This window comes from Salvelinus namaycush, chromosome 3 (assembly GCF_016432855.1).
Source record: "Salvelinus namaycush isolate Seneca chromosome 3, SaNama_1.0, whole genome shotgun sequence".
NCBI classification, from domain to species: Eukaryota; Metazoa; Chordata; class Actinopteri; order Salmoniformes; family Salmonidae; genus Salvelinus; species Salvelinus namaycush.
The window spans coordinates 90,981,457-91,003,433 of record NC_052309.1 but is presented as its reverse complement, the minus strand read 5'-3'; the positions used below and the strand labels follow the sequence as shown (position 1 = coordinate 91,003,433).

General features: G+C 46.1%; 1 protein-coding gene across 2 annotated transcripts in view; it reads right to left on the bottom strand.

Moving 5' to 3' along the window:
• Positions 1 to 21,977, bottom strand: part of epn3a (epsin 3a) — a 65,993-nt gene that overhangs the window by 2,974 nt on the left and 41,042 nt on the right. For both annotated transcript variants that reach the window (XM_038987122.1, XM_038987123.1), the window contains 4 exons: positions 17,908 to 17,994; positions 6,358 to 6,553; positions 4,572 to 4,745; positions 453 to 695 (listed from right to left, as the gene is read on the bottom strand). In XM_038987122.1, the coding sequence (XP_038843050.1) occupies positions 453 to 695; positions 4,572 to 4,745; positions 6,358 to 6,553; positions 17,908 to 17,994 (700 nt within the window). The remainder of the gene's footprint in view (positions 1 to 452; positions 696 to 4,571; positions 4,746 to 6,357; positions 6,554 to 17,907; positions 17,995 to 21,977) is intronic.

Genomic DNA, 21,977 nt, shown 5'->3' with positions numbered 1-21,977 from the left:
GAGAGGGGAGGAGAGAGAGCAGGGGGGGAGGAGATAGGGGAGGAGAGAGAACAGGGGGGGAGGAGAGAGAGCAGGGGGGAGGAGATAGGGGAGGAGAGAGAGCAGGGGGGAGGAGATAGGGGAGGAGAGAGAGCAGGGGGGAGGAGAGAGGGGAGGGGCAGAGAAAGTCAGTAGAAGCACTTTTAACCAGTACACGTTAAATGTTTAAATACTTAACCTGCGCTTAATTATTACGTTTGTCCAGTAAGCTGCGATAGGATCAATGGAATAGTCCCAAAAGTGCAAACTTCAACCTGCAATTGCCCCAGGTCTGAGTAAGTAACGGAGTAGCACTTTACTTGTAAATTGGATGGGGTACATGGTTTGCTTTAGAGCAGGGATATGATTAACTGTGTTCACCTGAGAGGAAGGGGTTTTGGTCTGTGTGTGTGAGTGACTGTTTCAGTGTTCACCTGAGAGGAAGGGGTTCTTGGTCTTGGCTGGGGGGTTGGCTGGTATCAGGCTGTCCAGATTGACCAGGGAGGCCCCTGTGGGCCCCAGGAAGGATTCAGGGGTCCGGCAGGTCCGAGGGCTGGGGACCCCCAGACTGTCCCCTATGCGAGACAGATCAAACAGCTCCGGGCTGCCCTCACCCTCACCTCGACTGTTCAGGCTGAAATGACCTCCGTCCATCGCCTCGTCAAACAAGTCACCATCTAATGGAGAGTACATAAATATATGTTTAAATGTTCAAATATGTTAGAAATATACAGTGCCTTCGGAAAGTATTCAGACCCCTTGACCTTTTACACATTTTGTTAAATCACAGCCGTTAATTTTAGAAATTTTAGCAAATGTATACATTTTTTTTAAACGATACCTTATTTACATAAGTATTCAGACCCTTTGCTATGAGTCTCGAAATTGAGCACAGGTGCATCCTGTTTCCATTGATCATCCTTGAGATGTTTCTACAACTTGACTGGAGTCCACCTGTGGTAAATTCAATTGATTGGACATGATTTGGAAAGGCACACACCTGTCTATATGAGGTCCCACAGTTGACAGTGCGTGTCAGAGCAAAAACCAAGCCATGAGGTCGCAGGAATTGTCCATAGAGCTCAGAGACAGAAATGTATCGAGCACAGATCTGGGGAAGGGTACCAAATTCTGCAGCATTGAAGGTCCGCCAGAAAACAGTGGCCTCCATTATTCTTAAATGGAAGAAGTTTGGAACCACCAAGACTCTTCCTAGAGCTGGCCGCCCGGCCAAACTGAACAATCAGGGGAGAAGGACCTTGGTCAGGGTGGTGACCAAGAACCCGATGGTCCCTCTGACAGACCTCCATAGTTCCTCTGTGGAGATGGGAGAACCTTCCAGAAGGACAACAATCTCTGCAGCACTCCATCAATCAGCCCTTTATGTTCGAGTGGCCAGACGGAAGCCACTCCTCAGTAAAGGGCACATGACAGCCCGCTTGGAGTTTACCAAAAGACACCTAAAGACTCTCAGAGAATGAGAAACAAGATTATCTGGTCTGATGAAACCAAGATTACATTCTTTGCCCTGAATGCCAAGCGTCACGTCTGGAGGAAGCCTGGCACCATCCCTACGGTGAACCATTGTGTTGGCAGCATCAAGCTGTGGGGGTGTTTTTCAGCGGCAGGGACTGGGAGACTTCAGAAGAGGCAAAGATGAACGGAGAAAAGTACAGAGAGATCCTTGATGAAAACCTGCTCCAGAGCGCTCAGGACCTCAGACTGGGGCGAAGGTTCACCTTCCACCAGGACAATGAACCTAACCACACAGCCAAGACAACGCAGGAGTGGCTTCGGGACATGTCTCTGAATGTCCTTGAGTGGCCCAGCCAGAGCCCGGACTTGAACCCAATCGAACATCTCTGGAGAGACCTGAAAATAGCTGTGCTGCAATGCTCCCCAAATACAGGTGTGCCAAGCTTGTAGTATCATAACTAAGAAGAATCGAGGCTGTAATCGCTGCCAAAGGAGCTTCAACAAAGTACTGAGTGAAGGGTATGAATACTTACAGTACCAGTCAAAAGTTTGGACACACCTACTCATTCAAGGGTTTTTTCTTTATTTTTACTATTTTCTGTGAAGCATGGAGGAGGAGGTGTGATGGTGTGGGGTGCTTTGCTGTCTGTTATTTATTTGGAATTCAAGGCACACTTAACCAGCATCGCTACCACAGCATTCTGCAGCGATACGCCATCCCATCGGGTTTGCGCTTAGTGGGACTATCGTTTGTTTTTCAACAGGACAATGACGCAATACACACCTCCAGGCTGTGTAAGGGCTATTTGACCAATAAGGAGAGTGATGGAGGGCTGCATCAGATGACCTGGCCTCCACAATCACCCGACCTCAACCCAATTGAGATGGCTTGGGATGAGTTGGATCACAGAGTGAAGGAAAAGCAGCATATGTGCTCAGCATATGTGGGAACTCCTTCAAGACTGTTGGAAAAGCATTACTCATGAAGCTGGTTGAGAGAATGCCAAGAGTGTGCAAAGCTGTCATCAAGGCAAAGGGTGACTACTTTGATTTCTTTAACACTGTTTTTGGTTACTACACTGACATTTTCAACCTGTCCCTGATTGAGTCTGTAATACCAACATGTTTCAAGCAGACCACCATAGTCCCTGTGCCCAAGAACACCTAGGTAACCTGCCTAAATTAATACCGACCCTTAGCACTCACGTCTGTAGCCATGAAGTGCTTTGAAAGGCTGGTCATGACTCACAACACCATTATCCCAGAAACCCTAGACCCACTCCAATGTGCATACCGCCCCAACAGATCCACAGATGATGCCATCTCTATTGCACTCAACACTGCCCTTTACCATCTGGACTAAGGGAACACTTATGTGAGAATGCTATTAATTGACTACAGCTCAGCGTTCAACACCATAGTGCCCTCAAAGCTCATCACTAAGCTAAGGACCCTGGGACTAAACACCCTCCCTCTGCAACTGGATCCTGGACTTCCTGACGGGCCGCCCCCAGGTGGTAAGGGTAGGTAATATCTGCCACGCTGATCCTCAACACGGGGGCCCATCAGGGGCTCAGTCCCCTCCTGTACTCCCTGTTCACCCACGACTGCATGGCCAGGCACGACTCCAACACCATCATTGAGTTTGCCGACAACACAACAGGCCTGATCACCGACAACAACGAGACAGCATATAGGGTGGAGGTCAGAGATCTGGCCGTGTGGTGGCAGGACAACAACCTCTCCCTTAACGTGATCAAGACAAAGGAGATGATTGTGGACTACAGGAAAAGGAGGACCAAGCACGCCCCCATTCTCATCGACGGGGCTGTGGTGGAGCAGGTTGAGGCGTCCACATCACCAACAAACTATCATGGTCCAAACACACCAAGACAGTCATGAAGTGGGCACGACAAAGTATATTCCCCCTCAGGAGACTGAAAAGATTTGGCATGGGTCCTCAGAGCCTCAAAAAGTTCTACAGCTGCACGGTCGAGAGCATCCTGGCTGGTTGCATAACTGCCTGGTATGGCAACTGCTCGGCCTCCGACCTCAAGGCACACAGAGGGTAGTGCGAACGGCCCAGTACACCCAAGCTTCCTGCCATCCAGGACCTCTATACCAGGCGGTGTCAGAAGAAGGCCCTAAAAATTATCAAAGACTCCAGCCACCCTAGTCATAGACTGTTCTCTCTGCTACTACACAGCAAGCGGTATCGGAGCTCCAAGTCTAGGTCCATAAGACTCCTGAACAGCTAATCAAATGCCTACCTGGACTATTTGCAAACTTTTGACTGGTATGTAAATGTGATATTTCTAAAAAATAAAAATAAAAAAAACGTTTTTTGTTTTGTCTTTATGGGGTACTGTGTGTAGATTGATGAGATGTTTTTATTATTTTTTAAATCAATTTTAGAATAAGGCTGTAACCTAACAAAATGTGGAAAAAGTCAAGGGGTCTGAATACTTTCCGAAGGTACTGTATGCTTCTGCCCGTACATACATATGTTACATGTTGTTACATGATACATAGACATATGTTAAATGAAAGGTAGCAGGTGTGTGTCTGTCTGTCTGTCTGTCTGTCTGTCTGTCTGTCTGTCTGTCTGTCTGTCTGTCTGTCTGTCTGTCTGTCTGTCTGTCTGTCTGTCTGTGTCTCTGTGTGTGTGTGCCTGTGTCTGTCTGTCTGTGTCTCTGTGTGTGTGTGCCTGTGTCTGTCTGTCTGTGTCTCTGTGTGTGTGTGTGTCTGTGTCTCTGTGTGTGTGTGTCTGTGTCTCTGTGTGTGTGTGTCTGTGTCTCTGTGTGTGTGTCTCTGTCTGTCTGTCTGTCTGTCTGTCTGTCTGTCTGTCTGTCTGTCTGTCTGTCTGTCTGTCTGTCTCTGTCTGTCTGTGTCTCTGTGTGTGTCTGTGTCTCTGTGTGTGTGTGTCTGTGTCTGTCTGTCTGTCTGTCTGTCTGTCTGTCTGTGTCTCTGTGTCTGTCTGTCTGTCTGTCTGTCTGTCTGTCTGTCTGTCTGTCTGTCTGTCTGTGTCTCTGTGTGTGTGCATGTGTAGCCATAGGGAGCCAGAGATAACCAGTCACCTGTAGGGCTGCCAGTTCGAAGAGCATCTGGGATAGAGAATGGGTCTACTACCCCCGGGGTCTCCCAGGGGTCCGGAGGGGACAGGCTACGCTCCCAAGGAGGGGCGGGGCTACCGTAGGTGGGAGGAACCATCCAGGGAGACTCTATCACAGCGGGGTTGGAGCGAGCCTCCACTGCAGTAACAGGACAGGGTAAGGATTTATTATTATTATTATTATTAAGTCTATAAGCAGATCATAAACACTACATTATAGCTACATAGAGCTTTATTAACATTATAGCTACATATAGCTTTATTAACATTATAGCTACATAGAGCTTTATTAACATTATAGCTACATAGCGCTTTATTAACATTATAGCTACATAGAGCTTTATTAACATTATAGCTACATATAGCTTTATTAACATTATAGCTACATAGAGCTTTATTAACAGTATAGCTGCACATAGCTTTATTAACATTATAGCTACATAGAGCTGCATTAATATCCCTCCCTTCCCCCTGGCGCCGTCCCTTCCCCCCTGGCCCTATCCCTTCCCTCCCTGGCCCTATCCCTTCCCCCCTTGACTCTACCCCCCCCCCCCCCCTTGCCCTATCCCTTCCCCCTGGCCCTATCCCTTCCCCCTGGCCTATCCTTCCCCTGGCCCTATCCCTTCCCCCTGGCCCATCCCTTCCTTCCCCTGGCCCTATCCCTCCTTCCCCCTGGCGGCCCTATCCCTTCCTCCCCCTGCCCCATCCCTTCCTTCCCACTGGCCCTATCCCTTCTTCCCTGGCCCTATCCCTTCCCCTGGCCCTATCCCTTCCTTCCCCCTGGCCCTATCCCTTCCTTCCCCCTGGCCCTATCCCTTCCTTCCCCCTGGCCCCATCCCTTCCTTCCCCCTTGCCCTATCCCTTCCCCCTGGCCCTATCCCTTCCCCCTGGCCCCATCCCTTCCTTCCCCCTGGCCCCATCCTCATTCCCTCCATCCTCCTTCCCCCTGGCCCCATCCCTTCCTTCCCCCTGGCCCTATCCCTTCCTTCCCCCTGGCCCTATCCCTCCTTCCCCTGGCCCCATCCCTTCCTTCCCCCTGGCCCTATCCCTTCCCATGGTGCCATCCCTTCCCCCTGGCCCCATCCCTTCCCCATGGTGCCATCCCTTCCCCCTGGCCCCCCCTTCCCGGCCCCATCCCTTCCCCATGGTGCCATCCCTCCCCCCTGGCCCCATCCCTTCCCCCTGGCCCTATCCCTTCCCCCTGGCCCCATCCCTTCCCCCTGGCCCCATCCCTCCCCCCCTGGCCCACCCTCCCCCTGGCCCCATCCCTTCCCCATGGTGCCATCCCTCCCCCCTGGCCCATCTCCCCATGGTGCCATCCCTCCCCCTGGCCCCATCCCTCCCCCTGGCCCCATCCCTCCCCCTGGCCCCATCCCTTCCCCTGGCCCATCCCTCCCCCCTGGCCCCATCCCTTCCCCATGTGCCATCCCTCCCCCCTGGCCCCATCCCTCCCCCCTGGCCCCATCCTCCCCCTGGCCCATCCCTCCCCCCTGGCCCCATCCCTTCCCCATGGTGCCATCCCTCCCCCCTGGCCCATCCCTCCCCCTGCCCATCCTCCCCCCTGGCCCCATCCCTCCCCCCTGGCCCCATCCTCCCCCCTGGCCCCATATATGTCAATATGTGTCTATGATCCAGACCCTTCAGATCTGCAGTCATCGGAGGAAGGGGTAGGGCCAAGGGGAAGGGTTAGGGAGTGAATTGGGACCGGCTGTTAGAGTTCGAGCTCTTTAGAGGCTTGGAGCAGCTCTTACCCAGTGAGTCCCAGGGGTCGGAGGCTGCCCCATCCCCAGGCAGGTGACCAGGCCCAGCAGCAGCCTGGGCCTGGGGGAGGGGGTGGTGGAGAGGGGTGCGGACGTTCCCCCCTGGCAGGATCCAAGAGTTGGCACTAGCAGTAGGAGGCACCTCAGACGACACAGCAAACACCTCCACCAGATCCATCATGGCAGACTGTCCACAGAGAAACAACACGTAGGTCCTAATCATTAAACACCTCCATGATGGCAGACTGTCCACAGAGAAACAACACGTAGGTCCTAATCATTAAACACCTCCATGATGGCAGACTGTCCACAGAGAAACAACACGTAGGTTCTAATCATTAAACACCTCCATGATGGCAGACTGTCCACAGAGAAACAACACGTAGGTCCTAATCATTAAACACCTCCATGATGGCAGACTGTCCACAGAGAAACAACACGTAGGTTCTAATCATTAAACACCTCCATGATGGCAGACTGTCCACAGAGAAACAACACGTAGGTCTAATCATTAAACACCTCCATGATGGCAGACTGTCCACAGAGAAACAACACGTAGGTTCTAATCATTAAACACCTCCATGATGGCAGACTGTCCACAGAGAAACAACACGTAGGTCCTAATCATTAAACACCTCCATGATGGCAGACTGTCCACAGAGAAACAACACGTAGGTCCTAATCATTAAACACCTCCATGATGGCAGACTGTCCACAGAGAAAAAACACGTAGGTTCTAATCATTAAATAAGTAAGCCTTGGAGCAGCCAGAGAGGCCTATAGAGCAGGAGACAATCTTCTGTTTCTGTAGTGAGAGACAGCTTGACCCCTGGACAGGACACTAGTCTGTTGCTGGGCCTTATAGTTATAGGAGTTATAAGATAGGAGGATAGTCATAGGATAGAAGGATAGTCATTGGAGTTATAGGATAGGAGGATAGTCATAGGAGTTATAGAATAGGAGGATAGTCATAGGAGTTCTAGGATAGAAGGATAGTCATAGGAGTTATAGGATAGGAGGATAGTTATAGGATAGGAGGATAGTTATAGGATAGGAGGATAGTTATAGGAGTTATAAGATAGTTATAGGATAGGAGGATAGTCATAGGAGTTATAGGATAGGAGGATAGTCATAGGAGTTATAGGATAGGAGGATAGTCATAGGAGTTATAGGATAGGAGGATAGTCATAGGAGTTATAGGATAGGAGGATAGTTATAGGAGTTATAGGATAGGAGGACAGTTATAGGAGTTATAGGATAGGAGGACAGTTATAGGAGTTATAGGATAGGAGGATAGTTATAGGATAGGAGGATAGTCATAGGAGTTATAGGATAGGAGGATAGTCATAGGAGTTATAGGATAGGAGGATAGTTATAGGATAGGAGGATAGTCATAGGAGTTATATGATAGGAGGATAGTTATAGGAGTTATAGGATAGGAGGATAGTTATAGGAGTTATAGGATAGGAGGACAGTTATAGGAGTTATAGGATAGGAGGACAGTTATAGGAGTTATAGGATAGGAGGATAGTCATAGGAGTTATAGGATAGGAGGATAGTCATAGGAGTTATAGGATAGGAGGATAGTTATAGGATAGGAGGATAGTCATAGGAGTTATATGATAGGAGGATAGTTATAGGATAGTTATAGGATAGGAGGATAGTTATAGGATAGGAAGATAGTCATAGGAGTTATAGGATATGAGGAAAGTCATAGGAGTTATAGGATAGGAGGATAGTCATAGGAGTTATAGGATAGGAGGATAGTTATAGGAGTTATAGGATAGGAGGATAGTTATAGGATAGGAGGATAGTCATAGGAGTTATAGGATAGTTATAGGAGTTATAGGATAGGAGGATAGTCATAGGAGTTATAGGATAGTTATAGGAGTTATAGGATAGGAGGATAGTCATAGGAGTTATAGGATAGTTATAGGATAGGAGGATAGTCATAGGAGTTATAGGATAGTCATAGGAGTTATAGGATAGTTATAGGAGTTATAGGATAGGAGGATAGTTATATGAGTTGTAGGATAGGAGGATAGTCATAGGAGTTATAGGATAGTCATAGGAGTTATATGATAGTTATAGGAGTTATAGGATAGGAGGATAGTTATATGAGTTGTAGGATAGGAGGATAGTCATAGGAGTTATAGGATAGGAGGATAGTCATAGGAGTTATAGGATAGTCATAGGAGTTATAGGATAGTTATAGGAGTTATAGGATAGGAGGATAGTTATATGAGTTGTAGGATAGGAGGATAGTCATAGGAGTTATAGGATAGTCATAGGAGTTATAGGATAGTTATAGGAGTTATAGGATAGGAGGATAGTCATAGGAGTTATAGGATAGGAGGATAGTCATAGGAGTTATAGGATAGTTATAGGAGTTATAGGATAGTTATAGGGTAGGAGGATAGTCATAGGAGTTATAGGATAGGAGGATAGTTATAGGATAGTTATAGGATAGGAGGGTAGTTATATGAGTTGTAGGATAGTTATATGAGTTGTAGGATAGGAGGATAGTCATAGGAGTTATAGGATAGGAGGATAGTCATAGGAGTTATAGGATAGGAGGATAGTTATAGGAGTTATAGGATAGGAGGATAGTTATATGAGTTGTAGGATAGTTATATGAGTTGTAGGATAGGAGGATAGTCATAGGAGTTATAGGATAGGAGGATAGTTATAGGATAGGAGGATAGTCATAGGAGTTATAGGATAGGAGGATAGTTATAGGATAGGAGGATAGTTATAGGAGTTATAAGATAGTTATAGGATAGGAGGATAGTCATAGGAGTTATAGGATAGGAGGATAGTTATAGGAGTTATAAGATAGTTATAGGATAGGAGGATAGTTATAGGCTAGTTATAGGATAGGAGGATAGTCATAGGAGTTATAGGATAGGAGGATAGTCATAGGAGTTATAGGATAGGAGGATAGTTATAGGAGTTATAGGATAGGAGGATAGTTATAGGAGTTATAGGATAGGAGGATAGTTATAGGAGTTATAGGATTGGAGGATAGTCATAGGAGTTATAGGGAAATAGTCATTGGAGTTATAGGATAGGAGGATAGTTATGGATGAGGATAGTTGAGGATGGAGGACAGTTATAGGAGATAGGATGGAGGATAGTTATAGGAGTTATGGATAGGAGGATAGTTATGGAGGGTATAGGATAGGAGGATAGTTATAGGAGTTATAGGATAGGAGGATAGTTATAGGAGTTATAGGATAGGGAAGGATTAGGTATAGGAGTTATAGGATAGGAGGATAGTTATAGGAGTTAGGAAGGAGGATAGTTATAGAGTTATAGGATAGGAGGATAGTTATAGGATAGGAGGATAGTTATAGGAGTTATAGGATAGGAGGATAGTCATAGGAGTTATAGGATTGGAGGATAGTCATAGGAGTTATAGGGGAATAGTCATAGGAGTTATAGGATAGGAGGATAGTTATAGGATAGGAGGATAGTTATAGGAGTTATAGGATAGGAGGATAGTTATAGGAGTTATAGGATAGGAGGATAGTCATAGGAGTTATAGGGGAATAGTCATAGGAGTTATAGGAAAGGAGGATAGTTATATGAGTTATAAGATATAACATCTCAGCATATATTTTAGCCTTACCTATGCTTTGACTCTCTACTATGGCCTCCAAAACTATGTCGGCGCTAAATAGCTCATACAGAGGAGTGTGTTGACTGTTCTGGTTACTGTCCATATGGAGAGTACTATAGTGTTGACTGTTCTGGTTACTGTCCATATGGAGAGTACTATAGTGTTGACTGTTTGGGTTACTGTCCATATGAAGAGTACTATAGTGTTAACTGTTCTGGTTACAGTCCATATGGAGAGTACTATAGTGTTGACTGTTATGGTTACAGTCCATATGGAGAGTACTATAGTGTTGACTGTTATGGTTACAGTCCATATGGAGAGTACTATAGTGTTGACTGTTATGGTTACTGTCCATATGGAGAGTACTATAGTGTTGACTGTTCTGGTTACAGTCCATATGGTAGTGTTGACTGTTCTGGTTACAGTCCATATGGAGAGTACTATAGTGTTGACTGTTATGGTTACTGTCCATATGGAGAGTACTATAGTGTTGACTGTTATGGTTACTGTCCATATGGAGAGTACTATAGTGTTGACTGTTCTGGTTACAGTCCATATGGAGAGTACTATAGTGTTGACTGTTATGGTTACTGTCCACATGGAGAGTACTATAGTGTTGACTGGTATGGTTACAGTCCATATGGAGAGTACTATAGTGTTGACTGTTATGGTTACTGTCCATATGGAGAGTACTATAGTGTTGACTGTTATGGTTACAGTCCATATGGAGAGTACTATAGTGTTGACTGTTATGGTTACTGTCCATATGGAGAGTACTATAGTGTTGACTGTTCTGGTTACAGTCCATATGGAGAGTACTATAGTGTTGACTGTTCTGGTTACTGTCCATATGGAGAGTACTATAGTGTTGACTGTTCTGGTTACAGTCCATATGGAGAGTACTATAGTGTTGACTGTTATGGTTACAGTCCATATGGAGAGTACTATAGTGTTGACTGTTATGGTTACTGTCCATATGGAGAGTACTATAGTGTTGACTGTTCTGGTTACTGTCCATATGGAGAGTACTATAGTGTTGACTGTTATGGTTACTGTCCATATGTAGAGTACTATAGTGTTGACTGTTATGGTTACTGTCCATATGGAGAATACTACAGTGTTGACTGTTCTGGTTAGAGTCCATATGGAGAGTACTATAGTGTTGACTGTTATGGTTACAGTCCATATGGAGAGTACTATAGTGTTGACTTGTGGAACTCAGACCACGCTGTCCCCCACGCTCCCTTGGGGAACTCAGACCACGCTGTCCCCCACGCTCCCCTGGGGAACTCGGACCACGCTGTCCCCCTACGCTCCCCTGGGGAACTCGGACCACGCTGTCCCCCTACGCTCCCCTGGGGAACTCGGACCACGCTGTCCCCCTACGCTCCCCTGGGGAACTCGGACCACGCTGTCCCCCTACGCTCCCCTGGGGAACTGGGACCACGCTGTCCCCCTACGCTCCCCTGGGGAACTCGGACCACCACGCTCCCCTGGGGAACTCAGACCAGGCTGTCCCCCACGCTCCCTTGGGGAACTCAGACCAGGCTGTCCCCCACGCTCCCTTGGGGAACTCAGACCAGGCTGTCCCCCACGCTCCCTTGGGGAACTCAGACCAGGCTGTCCCCCACGCTCCCTTGGGGAACTCAGACCAGGCTGTCCCCCACGCTCCCCTGGGGAACTCAGACCATGTGATCCTATACCTCATCCCCCCCATACAGACAGAATTTACAAACCACCAAGCCTGTCAAACAGGTGTGGAAATGGACTGACAAGGCCATTAGGGAGTTAAAGGAGTGGCAAGACACCAGGGATTGGAACATATTGAAGGACGACAATGCCAACATATACGACAACACAGACAGGGTCACAACCTACATCAGTGGGTGTGAGGAGAACTGCATACCATCAAAGACTTTTCTATCACACAGCAACAACAAGCCATTGTTCACTGGTGAGCTTAAGGCTCTTCACAGTGCCAACGAGAAGCCCACAGGGCTCTCTGCTCTGCCAACGAGATTCCCACAGGGCTCTTCACAGTGCCAACGAGAAGCCCACAGGGCTCTCTGCTCTGCCAACGAGAAGCCCACAGGGCTCTCTGCTCTGCCAAAGAGGAAGCCCACAGGAGCAAGACCAGGGTCCTCTATGGAGAGGCCAAGATAAAGCTACAGTCAGGAATGAAGTCAGCCAGACAGACAGGCTGGAGCAACAGTTCTCCAGCAACAACAACTCATCTGTCTGGCATGGAACGGAAACAAACCAGAAACCATAAGCTCCTCCAACAGCAGACCACCCCTCACTGCAGAATAAACTAAACCAGTTCTACTCCAGATTTGACTCACAAAGGGCCCTCAATCACCAGGACAATAACCGTCCTTACCCCACCCCTCCCTCTCCAGGTTCCTTTCTCATTTACCCTTCTGCCATCCCAGGAACCTCTCACCCCCCCCCCTTCCCCAGCCTGTCCAGTCTACCCTCCCCTTCCCCCAGCCTGTCCCAGTCTACCCTCCCCTTCCCCCAGCCTGTCCCAGTCTACCCTCCCCTTCCCCCACCCCTGGTCATCACGGAGCAGGAGGTCAACAGACTCTTTAGGAAACAGATCAGCAGGAAGGCTGCCGGCCCGGACAAGGTCTCTCCAGACTAGGAACTCACTCTGTTTCTCTAGACTAGGCTGACCAGCTCTCCCCTGTTTTCACTGACTAATTCAACCACCAAATCACCTACAGAGCTAGGTGATCACCTACACCTACTGTCCCATCACTAAACCATCACCTCGACCCACTGCAGTTCACCTACAGAGCTAACAGGTACTGTCCCATCTCTAAACCATCACCTCGACCCACTGCAGTCCACATACAGAGCTAACAGGTACTGTCCCATCTCTAAACCATCACCTCGACCCACTGCAGTTCACCTACAGAGCTAACAGGTACTGTCCCATCTCTAAACCATCACCTCGACCCACTGCAGTTCACCTACAGAGCTAACAGGTACTGTCCCATCACTAAACCATCACCTCGACCCACTGCAGTCCACATACAGAGCTAACAGGTACTGTCCCATCTCTAAACCATCACCTCGACCCACTGCAGTTCACCTACAGAGATAACAGGTACTGTCCCATCTCTAAACCATCACCTCGACCCACTGCAGTTCACCTACAGAGCTAACAGGTACTGTCCCATCTCTAAACCATCACCTCGACCCACTACAGTCCACCTACAGAGCTAACAGGTACTGTCCCATCTCTAAACCATCACCTCGACCCACTACAGTCCACATACAGAGCTAACAGGTACTGTCCCATCACTAAACCATCACCTCGACCCACTGCAGTTCACCTACAGAGCTAACAGGTACTGTCCCATCACTAAACCATCACCTCGACCCACTGCAGTCCACCTACAGAGCTAACGGTACTGTCCCATCTCTAAACCATCACCCTCGACCCACTGCAGTCCACATACAGAGCTAACAGGTACTGTCCCATCTCTAAACCATCACTCGACCCACTACAGTCCACCTACAGAGCTAACAGGTACTGTCCCATCACTAAACCATCACCTCGACCCACTGCAGTTCACCTACAGAGATAACAGGTACTGTCCCATCACTAAACCATCACCTCGACCCACATACAGTCCACGTACAGAGCTAACAGGTCTGTGTTCCACGCTGTAAACATGGGCCTACACTACATCCTCAAACACCTGGAAAACCCAGAGACATATGCAAGGATATTGTTTGTGGACTTTAGCTTTGCGTTCAATACCATCATCCCAGAACTGCTACAAGATAGACTCTCCCAGCTGAACGTGTCCAGCTGCATCTGCCAGTGGATCCCTGACTTCCTGGCCAACAGGACGCAACACGTGAAGCTTGGAAAACACCTTTCACACTCTTTATTCCTCAGCACCTGGAGCGCCGCAACGAAGCGTGGTCTCACCTCTACTGAACTCACTCTACACCAATGACTACACCTCCCACAACGCACCTGTCAAACTACTGTAGGTTACACAGAGTAGTACGGTGTGGTAACTGTTATATACTGTAGGTTACACAGAGTAGTACGGTGTGTTAACTGTTAAATACTGTAGGTTACACAGAGTAGTACGGTGTGTTAACTGTTATATACTGTAGGTTACATAGAGTAGTACGGTGTGTTAACTGTTAAATACTGTAGGTTACACAGAGTAGTACGGTGTGGTAACTGTTAAATACTGTAGGTTACATAGAGTAGTACGGTGTGTTAACTGTTATATACTGTAGGTTACATAGAGTAGTACGGTGTGTTAACTGTTAAATACTGTAGGTTCACAGAGTAGTACGGTGTGGTAACTGTTATATACTGTAGGTTTACAAGAGTAGTACGGTGTGTAACTGTTATATACTGTAGGTTATACAGAGTAGTACGGGTTGGTAACTGTTATATACTGTAGGTTATACAGAGTAGTACGGTGTGTTAACTGTTAAATACTGTAGGTTACATAGAGTAGTACGGTGTGTTAACTGTTATATACTGTAGGTTACATAGAGTAGTACGGTGTGGTAACTGTTATATACTGTAGGTTACATAGAGTAGTACGGTGTGGTAACTGTTATATACTGTAGGTTATACAGAGTAGTACGGTGTGGTAACTGTTAAATACTGTAGGTTACATAGAGTAGTACGGTGTGTTAACTGTTATATACTGTAGGTTACATAGAGTAGTACGGTGTGGTAACTGTTATATACTGTAGGTTACATAGAGTAGTACGGTGTGTTAACTGTTATATACTGTAGGTATACAGAGTAGTACGGTGTGGTAACTGTTAAATACTGTAGGTTACATAGAGTAGTACGGTGTGTTAACTGTTATATACTGTAGGTTACATAGAGTAGTACGGTGTGTTAACTGTTAAATACTGTAGGTTATATAGAGTAGTACGGTGTGTTAACTGTTATATACTGTAGGTTATATAGAGTAGTACGGTGTGGTAACTGTTATATACTGTAGGTTATACAGAGTAGTACGGTGTGGTAACTGTTATATACTGTAGGTTATACAGAGTAGTACGGTGTGTTAACTGTTATATACTGTAGGTTACATAGAGTAGTACGGTGTGTTAACTGTTATATACTGTAGGTTACAGAGTAGTACGTGGTTGTAACTGTTAATACTGTAGGTTACAGAGTAGTACGGTGTGTTAACTGTTATATACTGTAGGTTACATAGAGTAGTACGGTGTGGTAACTGTTATATACTGTAGGTTATAACGAGTAGTACGGTGTGGTAACTGTATATACTGTAGGTTACAGAGTAGTACGGTGTGTAACTGTTATTACTGTAGGTTACATAGAGTAGTACGGTGTGTTAACTGTTATATACTGTAGGTTATACAGAGTAGTACGGTGTGTGTTAACTGGTATATACTGTAGGTTACAGAGTAGTACGGTGTGTTAACTGTTATATACTGTAGGTTTACAGAGTAGTACGGTGTGGTAACTGTTATATACTGTAGGTACTAGTACGGTGTGGTAAATGTTATATACTGTAGGTTATACAGAGTAGTACGGTGTGGTAACTGTTATAAACTGTAGGTTATACAGGTAGTACGGTGTGGTAACTGTTATATACTGTAGGTTACACAGAGTAGTACGGTGTGGTAACTGTTATATACTGTAGGTTACATAGAGTAGTACGGTGTGGTAACTGTTTATATACTGTAGGTTATACCGAGTAGTACGGTGTGTTAACTGTTATATACTGTAGGTTACATAGAGTAGTAGGTGTGTTAACTGTTATATACTGTAGGTTTATACAGAGTAGTACGGTGTGGTAACTGTTATATACTGTAGGTTATACAGAGTAGTACGGTGTGGTAACTGTTATATACTGTAGGTTATACAGAGTAGTACGGTGTGGTAACTGTTATATACTGTAGGTTACATAGAGTAGTACGGTGTGGTAACTGTTATATACTGTAGGTTATACAGAGTAGTACGGTGTGGTAACTGTTATATACTGTAGGTTCAGTACGGTGTGGTAACTGTTATAACTGTAGGTTATACAGAGTAGTACGGTGTGTTAACTGTTATATACTGTAGGTTACATAGAGTAGTACGGTGTGTTAACTGTTATATACTGTAGGTTATACAGAGTAGTACGGTGTGGTAACTGTTATATACTGTAGGTTATATAGAGTAGTACGTGTGGTAACTGTTATATACTGTAGGTTATACAGAGTAGTACGGTGTGGTAACTGTTATATACTGTAGGTTATACAGAGTAGTACGGTGTGGTAACTGTTATATACTGTAGGTTACACAGAGTAGTACGGTGTGGTAACTGTTATATACTGTAGGTTACACAGAGTAGTACGGTGTGTTAACTGTTATATACTGTAGGTTACAGTACGGTGTGGTAACTGTTATATACAGAGTAGTACGGTGTGGTAACTGTTATATACTGTAGGTTATACAGAGTAGTACGGTGTGGTAACTGTTATATACTGTAGGTTACACAGAGTAGTACGTGTGTTAACTGTTATATACTGTAGGTTACATAGAGTAGTACGGTGTGGTAACTGTTATATACAGAGTTAGTACGGTGTGGTAAATGTTATATACTGTAGGTTATACAGAGTAGTACGGTGGTAACTGTTATATACTGTAGGTTACATAGAGTAGTACGGTGTGTTAACTGTTTTACTGTAGGTTACAGTACGGTGTGGTAACTGTTATATACTGTAGGTTATACAGAGTAGTACGGTGTGTTAACTGTTATATACTGTAGGTTATACAGAGTAGTACGGTGTGTTAACTGTTATATACTGTAGGTTACATAGAGTAGTACGGTGTGGTAACTGTTATATACTGTAGGTTACACAGAGTAGTACGGTGTGGTAACTGTTATATACTGTAGGTTATACAGAGTAGTACGGTGTGGTAACTGTTATATACTGTAGGTTACAGAGTAGTACGGTGTGGTAACTGTTATATACTGTAGGTTACACAGAGTAGTACGGTGTGGTAACTGTTATATACTGTAGGTTACAGAGTAGTACGGTGTGGTAACTGTTATATACTGTAGGTTACACAGAGTAGTACGGTGTGTTAACTGTTATATACTGTAGGTTATATAGAGTAGTACGGTGTGGTAACTGTTATATACTGTAGGTTATACAGAGTAGTACGGTGTGGTAACTGTTATATACTGTAGGTTACATAGAGTAGTACGGTGTGGTAACTGTTATATACTGTAGGTTACATAGAGTAGTACGGTGTGTTAACTGTTATATACTGTAGGTTACACAGAGTAGTACGGTGTGGTAACTGTTATATACTGTAGGTTACATAGAGTAGTACGGTGTGGTAACTGTTATATACTGTAGGTTACATAGAGTAGTACGGTGTGGTAACTGTTATATACTGTAGGTTATACAGAGTAGTACGGTGTGTTAACTGTTATATACTGTAGGTTATACAGAGTAGTACGGTGTGGTAACTGTTATATACTGTAGGTTATACAGAGTAGTACGGTGTGGTAACTGTTATATACTGTAGGTTATACAGAGTAGTACGGTGTGTAACTGTTATATACTGTAGGTTATACAGAGTAGTACGGTGTGTTAACTGTTATATACTGTAGGTTATACAGAGTAGTACGGTGTGGTAACTGTTATATACTGTAGGTTACACAGAGTAGTACGGTGTGGTAACTGTTATATACTGTAGGTTACACAGAGTAGTACGGTGTGGTAACTGTTATATACTGTAGGTTACAGTACGGTGTGGTAACTGTTATATACTGTAGGTTACACAGAGTAGTACGGTGTGTTAACTGTTATATACTGTAGGTTATACAGAGTAGTACGGTGTGGTAACTGTTATATACTGTAGGTTACATAGAGTAGTACGGTGTGTTAACTGTTCCTACCCCAATTCCACCAGACGCCGCCTCTCGTTTACTCTCCTCCAGAGCTTTTTGGAGCAACGACTCGTCTCCTTGGCGACTCCGTTGCTCCTGGCAACACACACAGACACATGGACGCTGTTAGGCATGACGTGGCTCGGAGACAAGCTCACTGATTCTAACACACACACACACTTGCTGTCTACCAAATGGCCCCCTATTTCCATATACAGTGCATTATGGGACCAGGACCCAGAGGGCACTATATAGGGAACAAATGTAGTGCTTTGACTCTGGTGGACAGTAGTGCTCTATGTAGGGAATAGGACTCTGGTGGACAGTAGTGCTCTATGTAGGGAATAGGACTCTGGTGGACAGTAGTGCTCTATGTAGGGAATAGGACTCTGGTGGACAGTAGTGCTCTATGTAGGGAATAGGGGTCTGGCCAATAGTAGTACTAACTCAGAGAAACAGTCACAAAAAACAGAAATGCGTGGTTAGACAACACAGACCACTAGACCACAACAACACAGACCACTAGACCACAACAACACAGACCACTAGACCACAACAACACAGACCACTAGACCACTAGACCACAACAACACAGACTACTAGACCACAACAACACAGACCACTAGACCACAACAACACAGACCACTAGACCACAACACAGACCACTAGACCACAACAACACAGACCACAAGACCACAACAACACAGACCACTAGACCACAACACAGACCACTAGACCACAACAACACAGACCACAAGACCACAACAACACAGACCACTAGACCACAACAACACAGACCACTAGACCACAACAACACAGACCACTAGACCACAGACCACTACAACACAGACCACTAGACCACAACAACACAGACCACTAGACCACAGACTACTAGACCACAACAACACAGACCACTAGACCACAACAACACAGACTACTAGACCACAACAACACAGAACACTATACCACAACAACACGGAGTACTAGACCACAACAACACAGACCACAACAACACAGACCACTAGACCACAACAACACAGACTACTAGACCACAACAACACAGACCACTAGACCACAACAACACAGACCACTAGACCACAACAACACAGACTACTAGACCACAACAACACAGACCACAACAACACAGACCACTAGACCACAACAACACAGACCACTAGACCACAACAACACAGACTACTAGACCACAACAACACAGACCACTAGACCACAACAACACAGACCACTAGACCACAACAACACAGACCACTAGACCACAACACAGACCACTAGACCACAACAACACAGACCACTAGACCACAACAACACAGACCACTAGACCACAACAACACAGACTACTAGACCACAACAACACAGACCACAACAACACAGACTACTAGACCACAACAACACAGACTACTAGACCACAACAACACAGACTACTAGACCACAACAACACAGATCACTAGACCACAACAACACAAACTACTAGACCACAACAACACAGACCACAACAACACAGACTACTAGACCACAACAACACAGACCACTAGACCACAACAACACAGACTACTAGACCACAACAACACAGACCACTAGACCACAACAACACAGACCCCAACAACACAGACTACTAGACCACAACAACACAGACTACTAGACCACAACAACACAGACCACTAGACCACAACAACACAGATCACTAGACCACAACAACACAAACTACTAGACCACAACAACACAGACTACTAGACCACAACAACACAGACTACTAGACCCCAACAACAGACTACTAGACCACAACAACACAGACTACTAGACCACAACAACACAGACCACTAGACCAGGTCACACAACAACAACACATGTCTAGAAGCTGGACAAGACATGTGAGAAGGAAGACAAGACAGAGAGACAGACAGTGACAGAGAGTCTACTCCGATCAGAGAAGAGAGGAGAGCACCAGTCACTCAGTGAGTAACTGCTTCCATTGTGCCACCCTGGCAGAGAGAGGGGGTAGAGAGAGAGAGACAGAGAAAGAGAGGGGGGTAGAGAGAGAGAGACAGAGAGAGGGGGGTAGAGAGAGAGAGACAGAGACAAAGAGAGGGGGGTAGAGAGAGAGAGAGAGATAGGATAGAGAGGGGGGGGTAGAGAGAGAGAGAGCGTGGGTAGAGAGAGAGGGGGGGGGTAGAGAGAGGGGGGGGTAGAGAGAGAACAACAAAGAAGCAGTAAAACCCAGTGGAGCTACAGAAGCAGAGTGAGTTCCCAGTCTAGAGGAACAGAGTGAGTTCCCAGTCTAGAGGAACAGAGTGGGTTCCCAGTCTAGAGAAACAGAGTGGGTTCCCAGTCTAGAGAAACAGAGTGGGTTCCCAGTCGAGAGGAACAGAGTGAGTTCCCAGTCTAGAGAAGCAGAGTGAGTTCCCAGTCTAGAGAAGCAGAGTGAGTTCCAAGTCTAGAGGAACAGAGTGAGTTCCAAGTCTAGAGGAGCAGAGTGAGTTCCAAGTCTAGAGAAACAGAGTGAGTTCCAAGTCTAGAGAAACAGAGTGGGTTCCCAGTCTAGAGAAGCAGAGTGGGTTCCCAGTCTAGAGAAGCAGAGTGAGTTCCCAGTCTAGAGAAACAGAGTGGGTTCCCAGTCTAGAGAAGCAGAGTGAGTTCCAAGTCTAGAGGAACAGAGTGAGTTCCAAGTCTAGAGGAGAAGAGTGAGTTCCCAGTCTAGTGAGTTCCCAGTCTAGAGAAGCAGAGTGAGTTCCCAGTCAAGAGAAACAGAGTGAGTTCCCAGTCAAGAGAAACAGAGTGAGTTCCAGGTCTAGAGGAACAGAGTGAGTTCCCAGTCTAGAGGAACAGAGTGGGTTCCCAGTCTAGAGAAACAGAGTGGGTTCCCAGTCTAGAGAAACAGAGTGGGTTCCCAGTCTAGAGGAACAGAGTGAGTTCCCAGTCTAGAGGAACAGGGTGAGTTCCCAGTCTAGAGAAACAGAGTGGGTTCCCAGTCTAGAGAAACAGAGTGGGTTCCCAGTCTAGAGAAGCAGAGTGAGTTCCCAGTCTAGAGAAGCAGAGTGAGTTCCAAGTCTAGAGGAACAGAGTGAGTTCCAAGTCTAGAGGAGCAGAGTGAGTTCCAAGTCTAGAGAAACAGAGTGGGTTCCCAGTCTAGAGAAGCAGAGTGGGTTCCCAGTCTAGAGAAGCAGAGTGAGTTCCCAGTCTAGAGAAACAGAGTGGGTTCCCAGTCTAGAGAAACAGAGTGGGTTCCCAGTCTAGAGAACCAGAGTGAGTTCCAAGTCTAGAGGAGAAGAGTGAGTTCCCAGTCTAGTGAGTTCCCAGTCTAGAGAAGCAGAGTGAGTTCCCAGTCAAGAGAAACAGAGTGAGTTCCAGGTCTAGAGGAACAGAGTGAGTTCCAAGTCTAGTGAGTTCCAAGTCTAGTGAAACAGAGTGAGTTCCCAGTCTAGTGAGTTCCCAGTCTAGAGAAACATAGTGAGTTCCCAGTCTAGAGATACAGAGTGAGTTCCCAGTCAAGAGAAACAGAGTGAGTTCCAAGGCTAGTGAGTTCCAAGTCTAGTGATACAGAGTGAGTTCCCAGTCAAGAGAAACAGAGTGAGTTCCAAGTCTAGAGGAACAGAGTGAGTTCCAAGTCTAGTGAGTTCCAAGTCTAGTGAAATAGAGTGAGTTCCCAGTCTAGTGAGTTCCCAGTCTAGAGAAGCAGAGTGAGTTCCCAGTCTAGAGAAGCAGAGTGAGTTCCCAGTCTAGAGAAACAGAGTGAGTTCCGAGTCAAGAGAAACAGAGTGAGTTCCCAGTCCAGAGAAACAGAGTGAGTTCCCAGTCTAGAGAAACAGAGTGAGTTCCCAGTCTAGTGAGTTCCCAGTCTAGAGAAAGAGTGAGTTCCCAGTCTAGAGAAGCAGAGTGAGTTCCCAGTCTAGAGAAGCAGAGTGAGTTCCCAGTCTAGAGAAGCAGAGTGAGTTCCCAGTCTAGAGAAACAGAGTGAGTTCCCAGTCTAGTGAGTTCCCAGTCTAGAGAAAGAGTGAGTTCCCAGTCTAGAGAAGCAGAGTGAGTTCCCAGTCTAGAGAAGCAGAGTGAGTTCCAAGTCTAGAGAA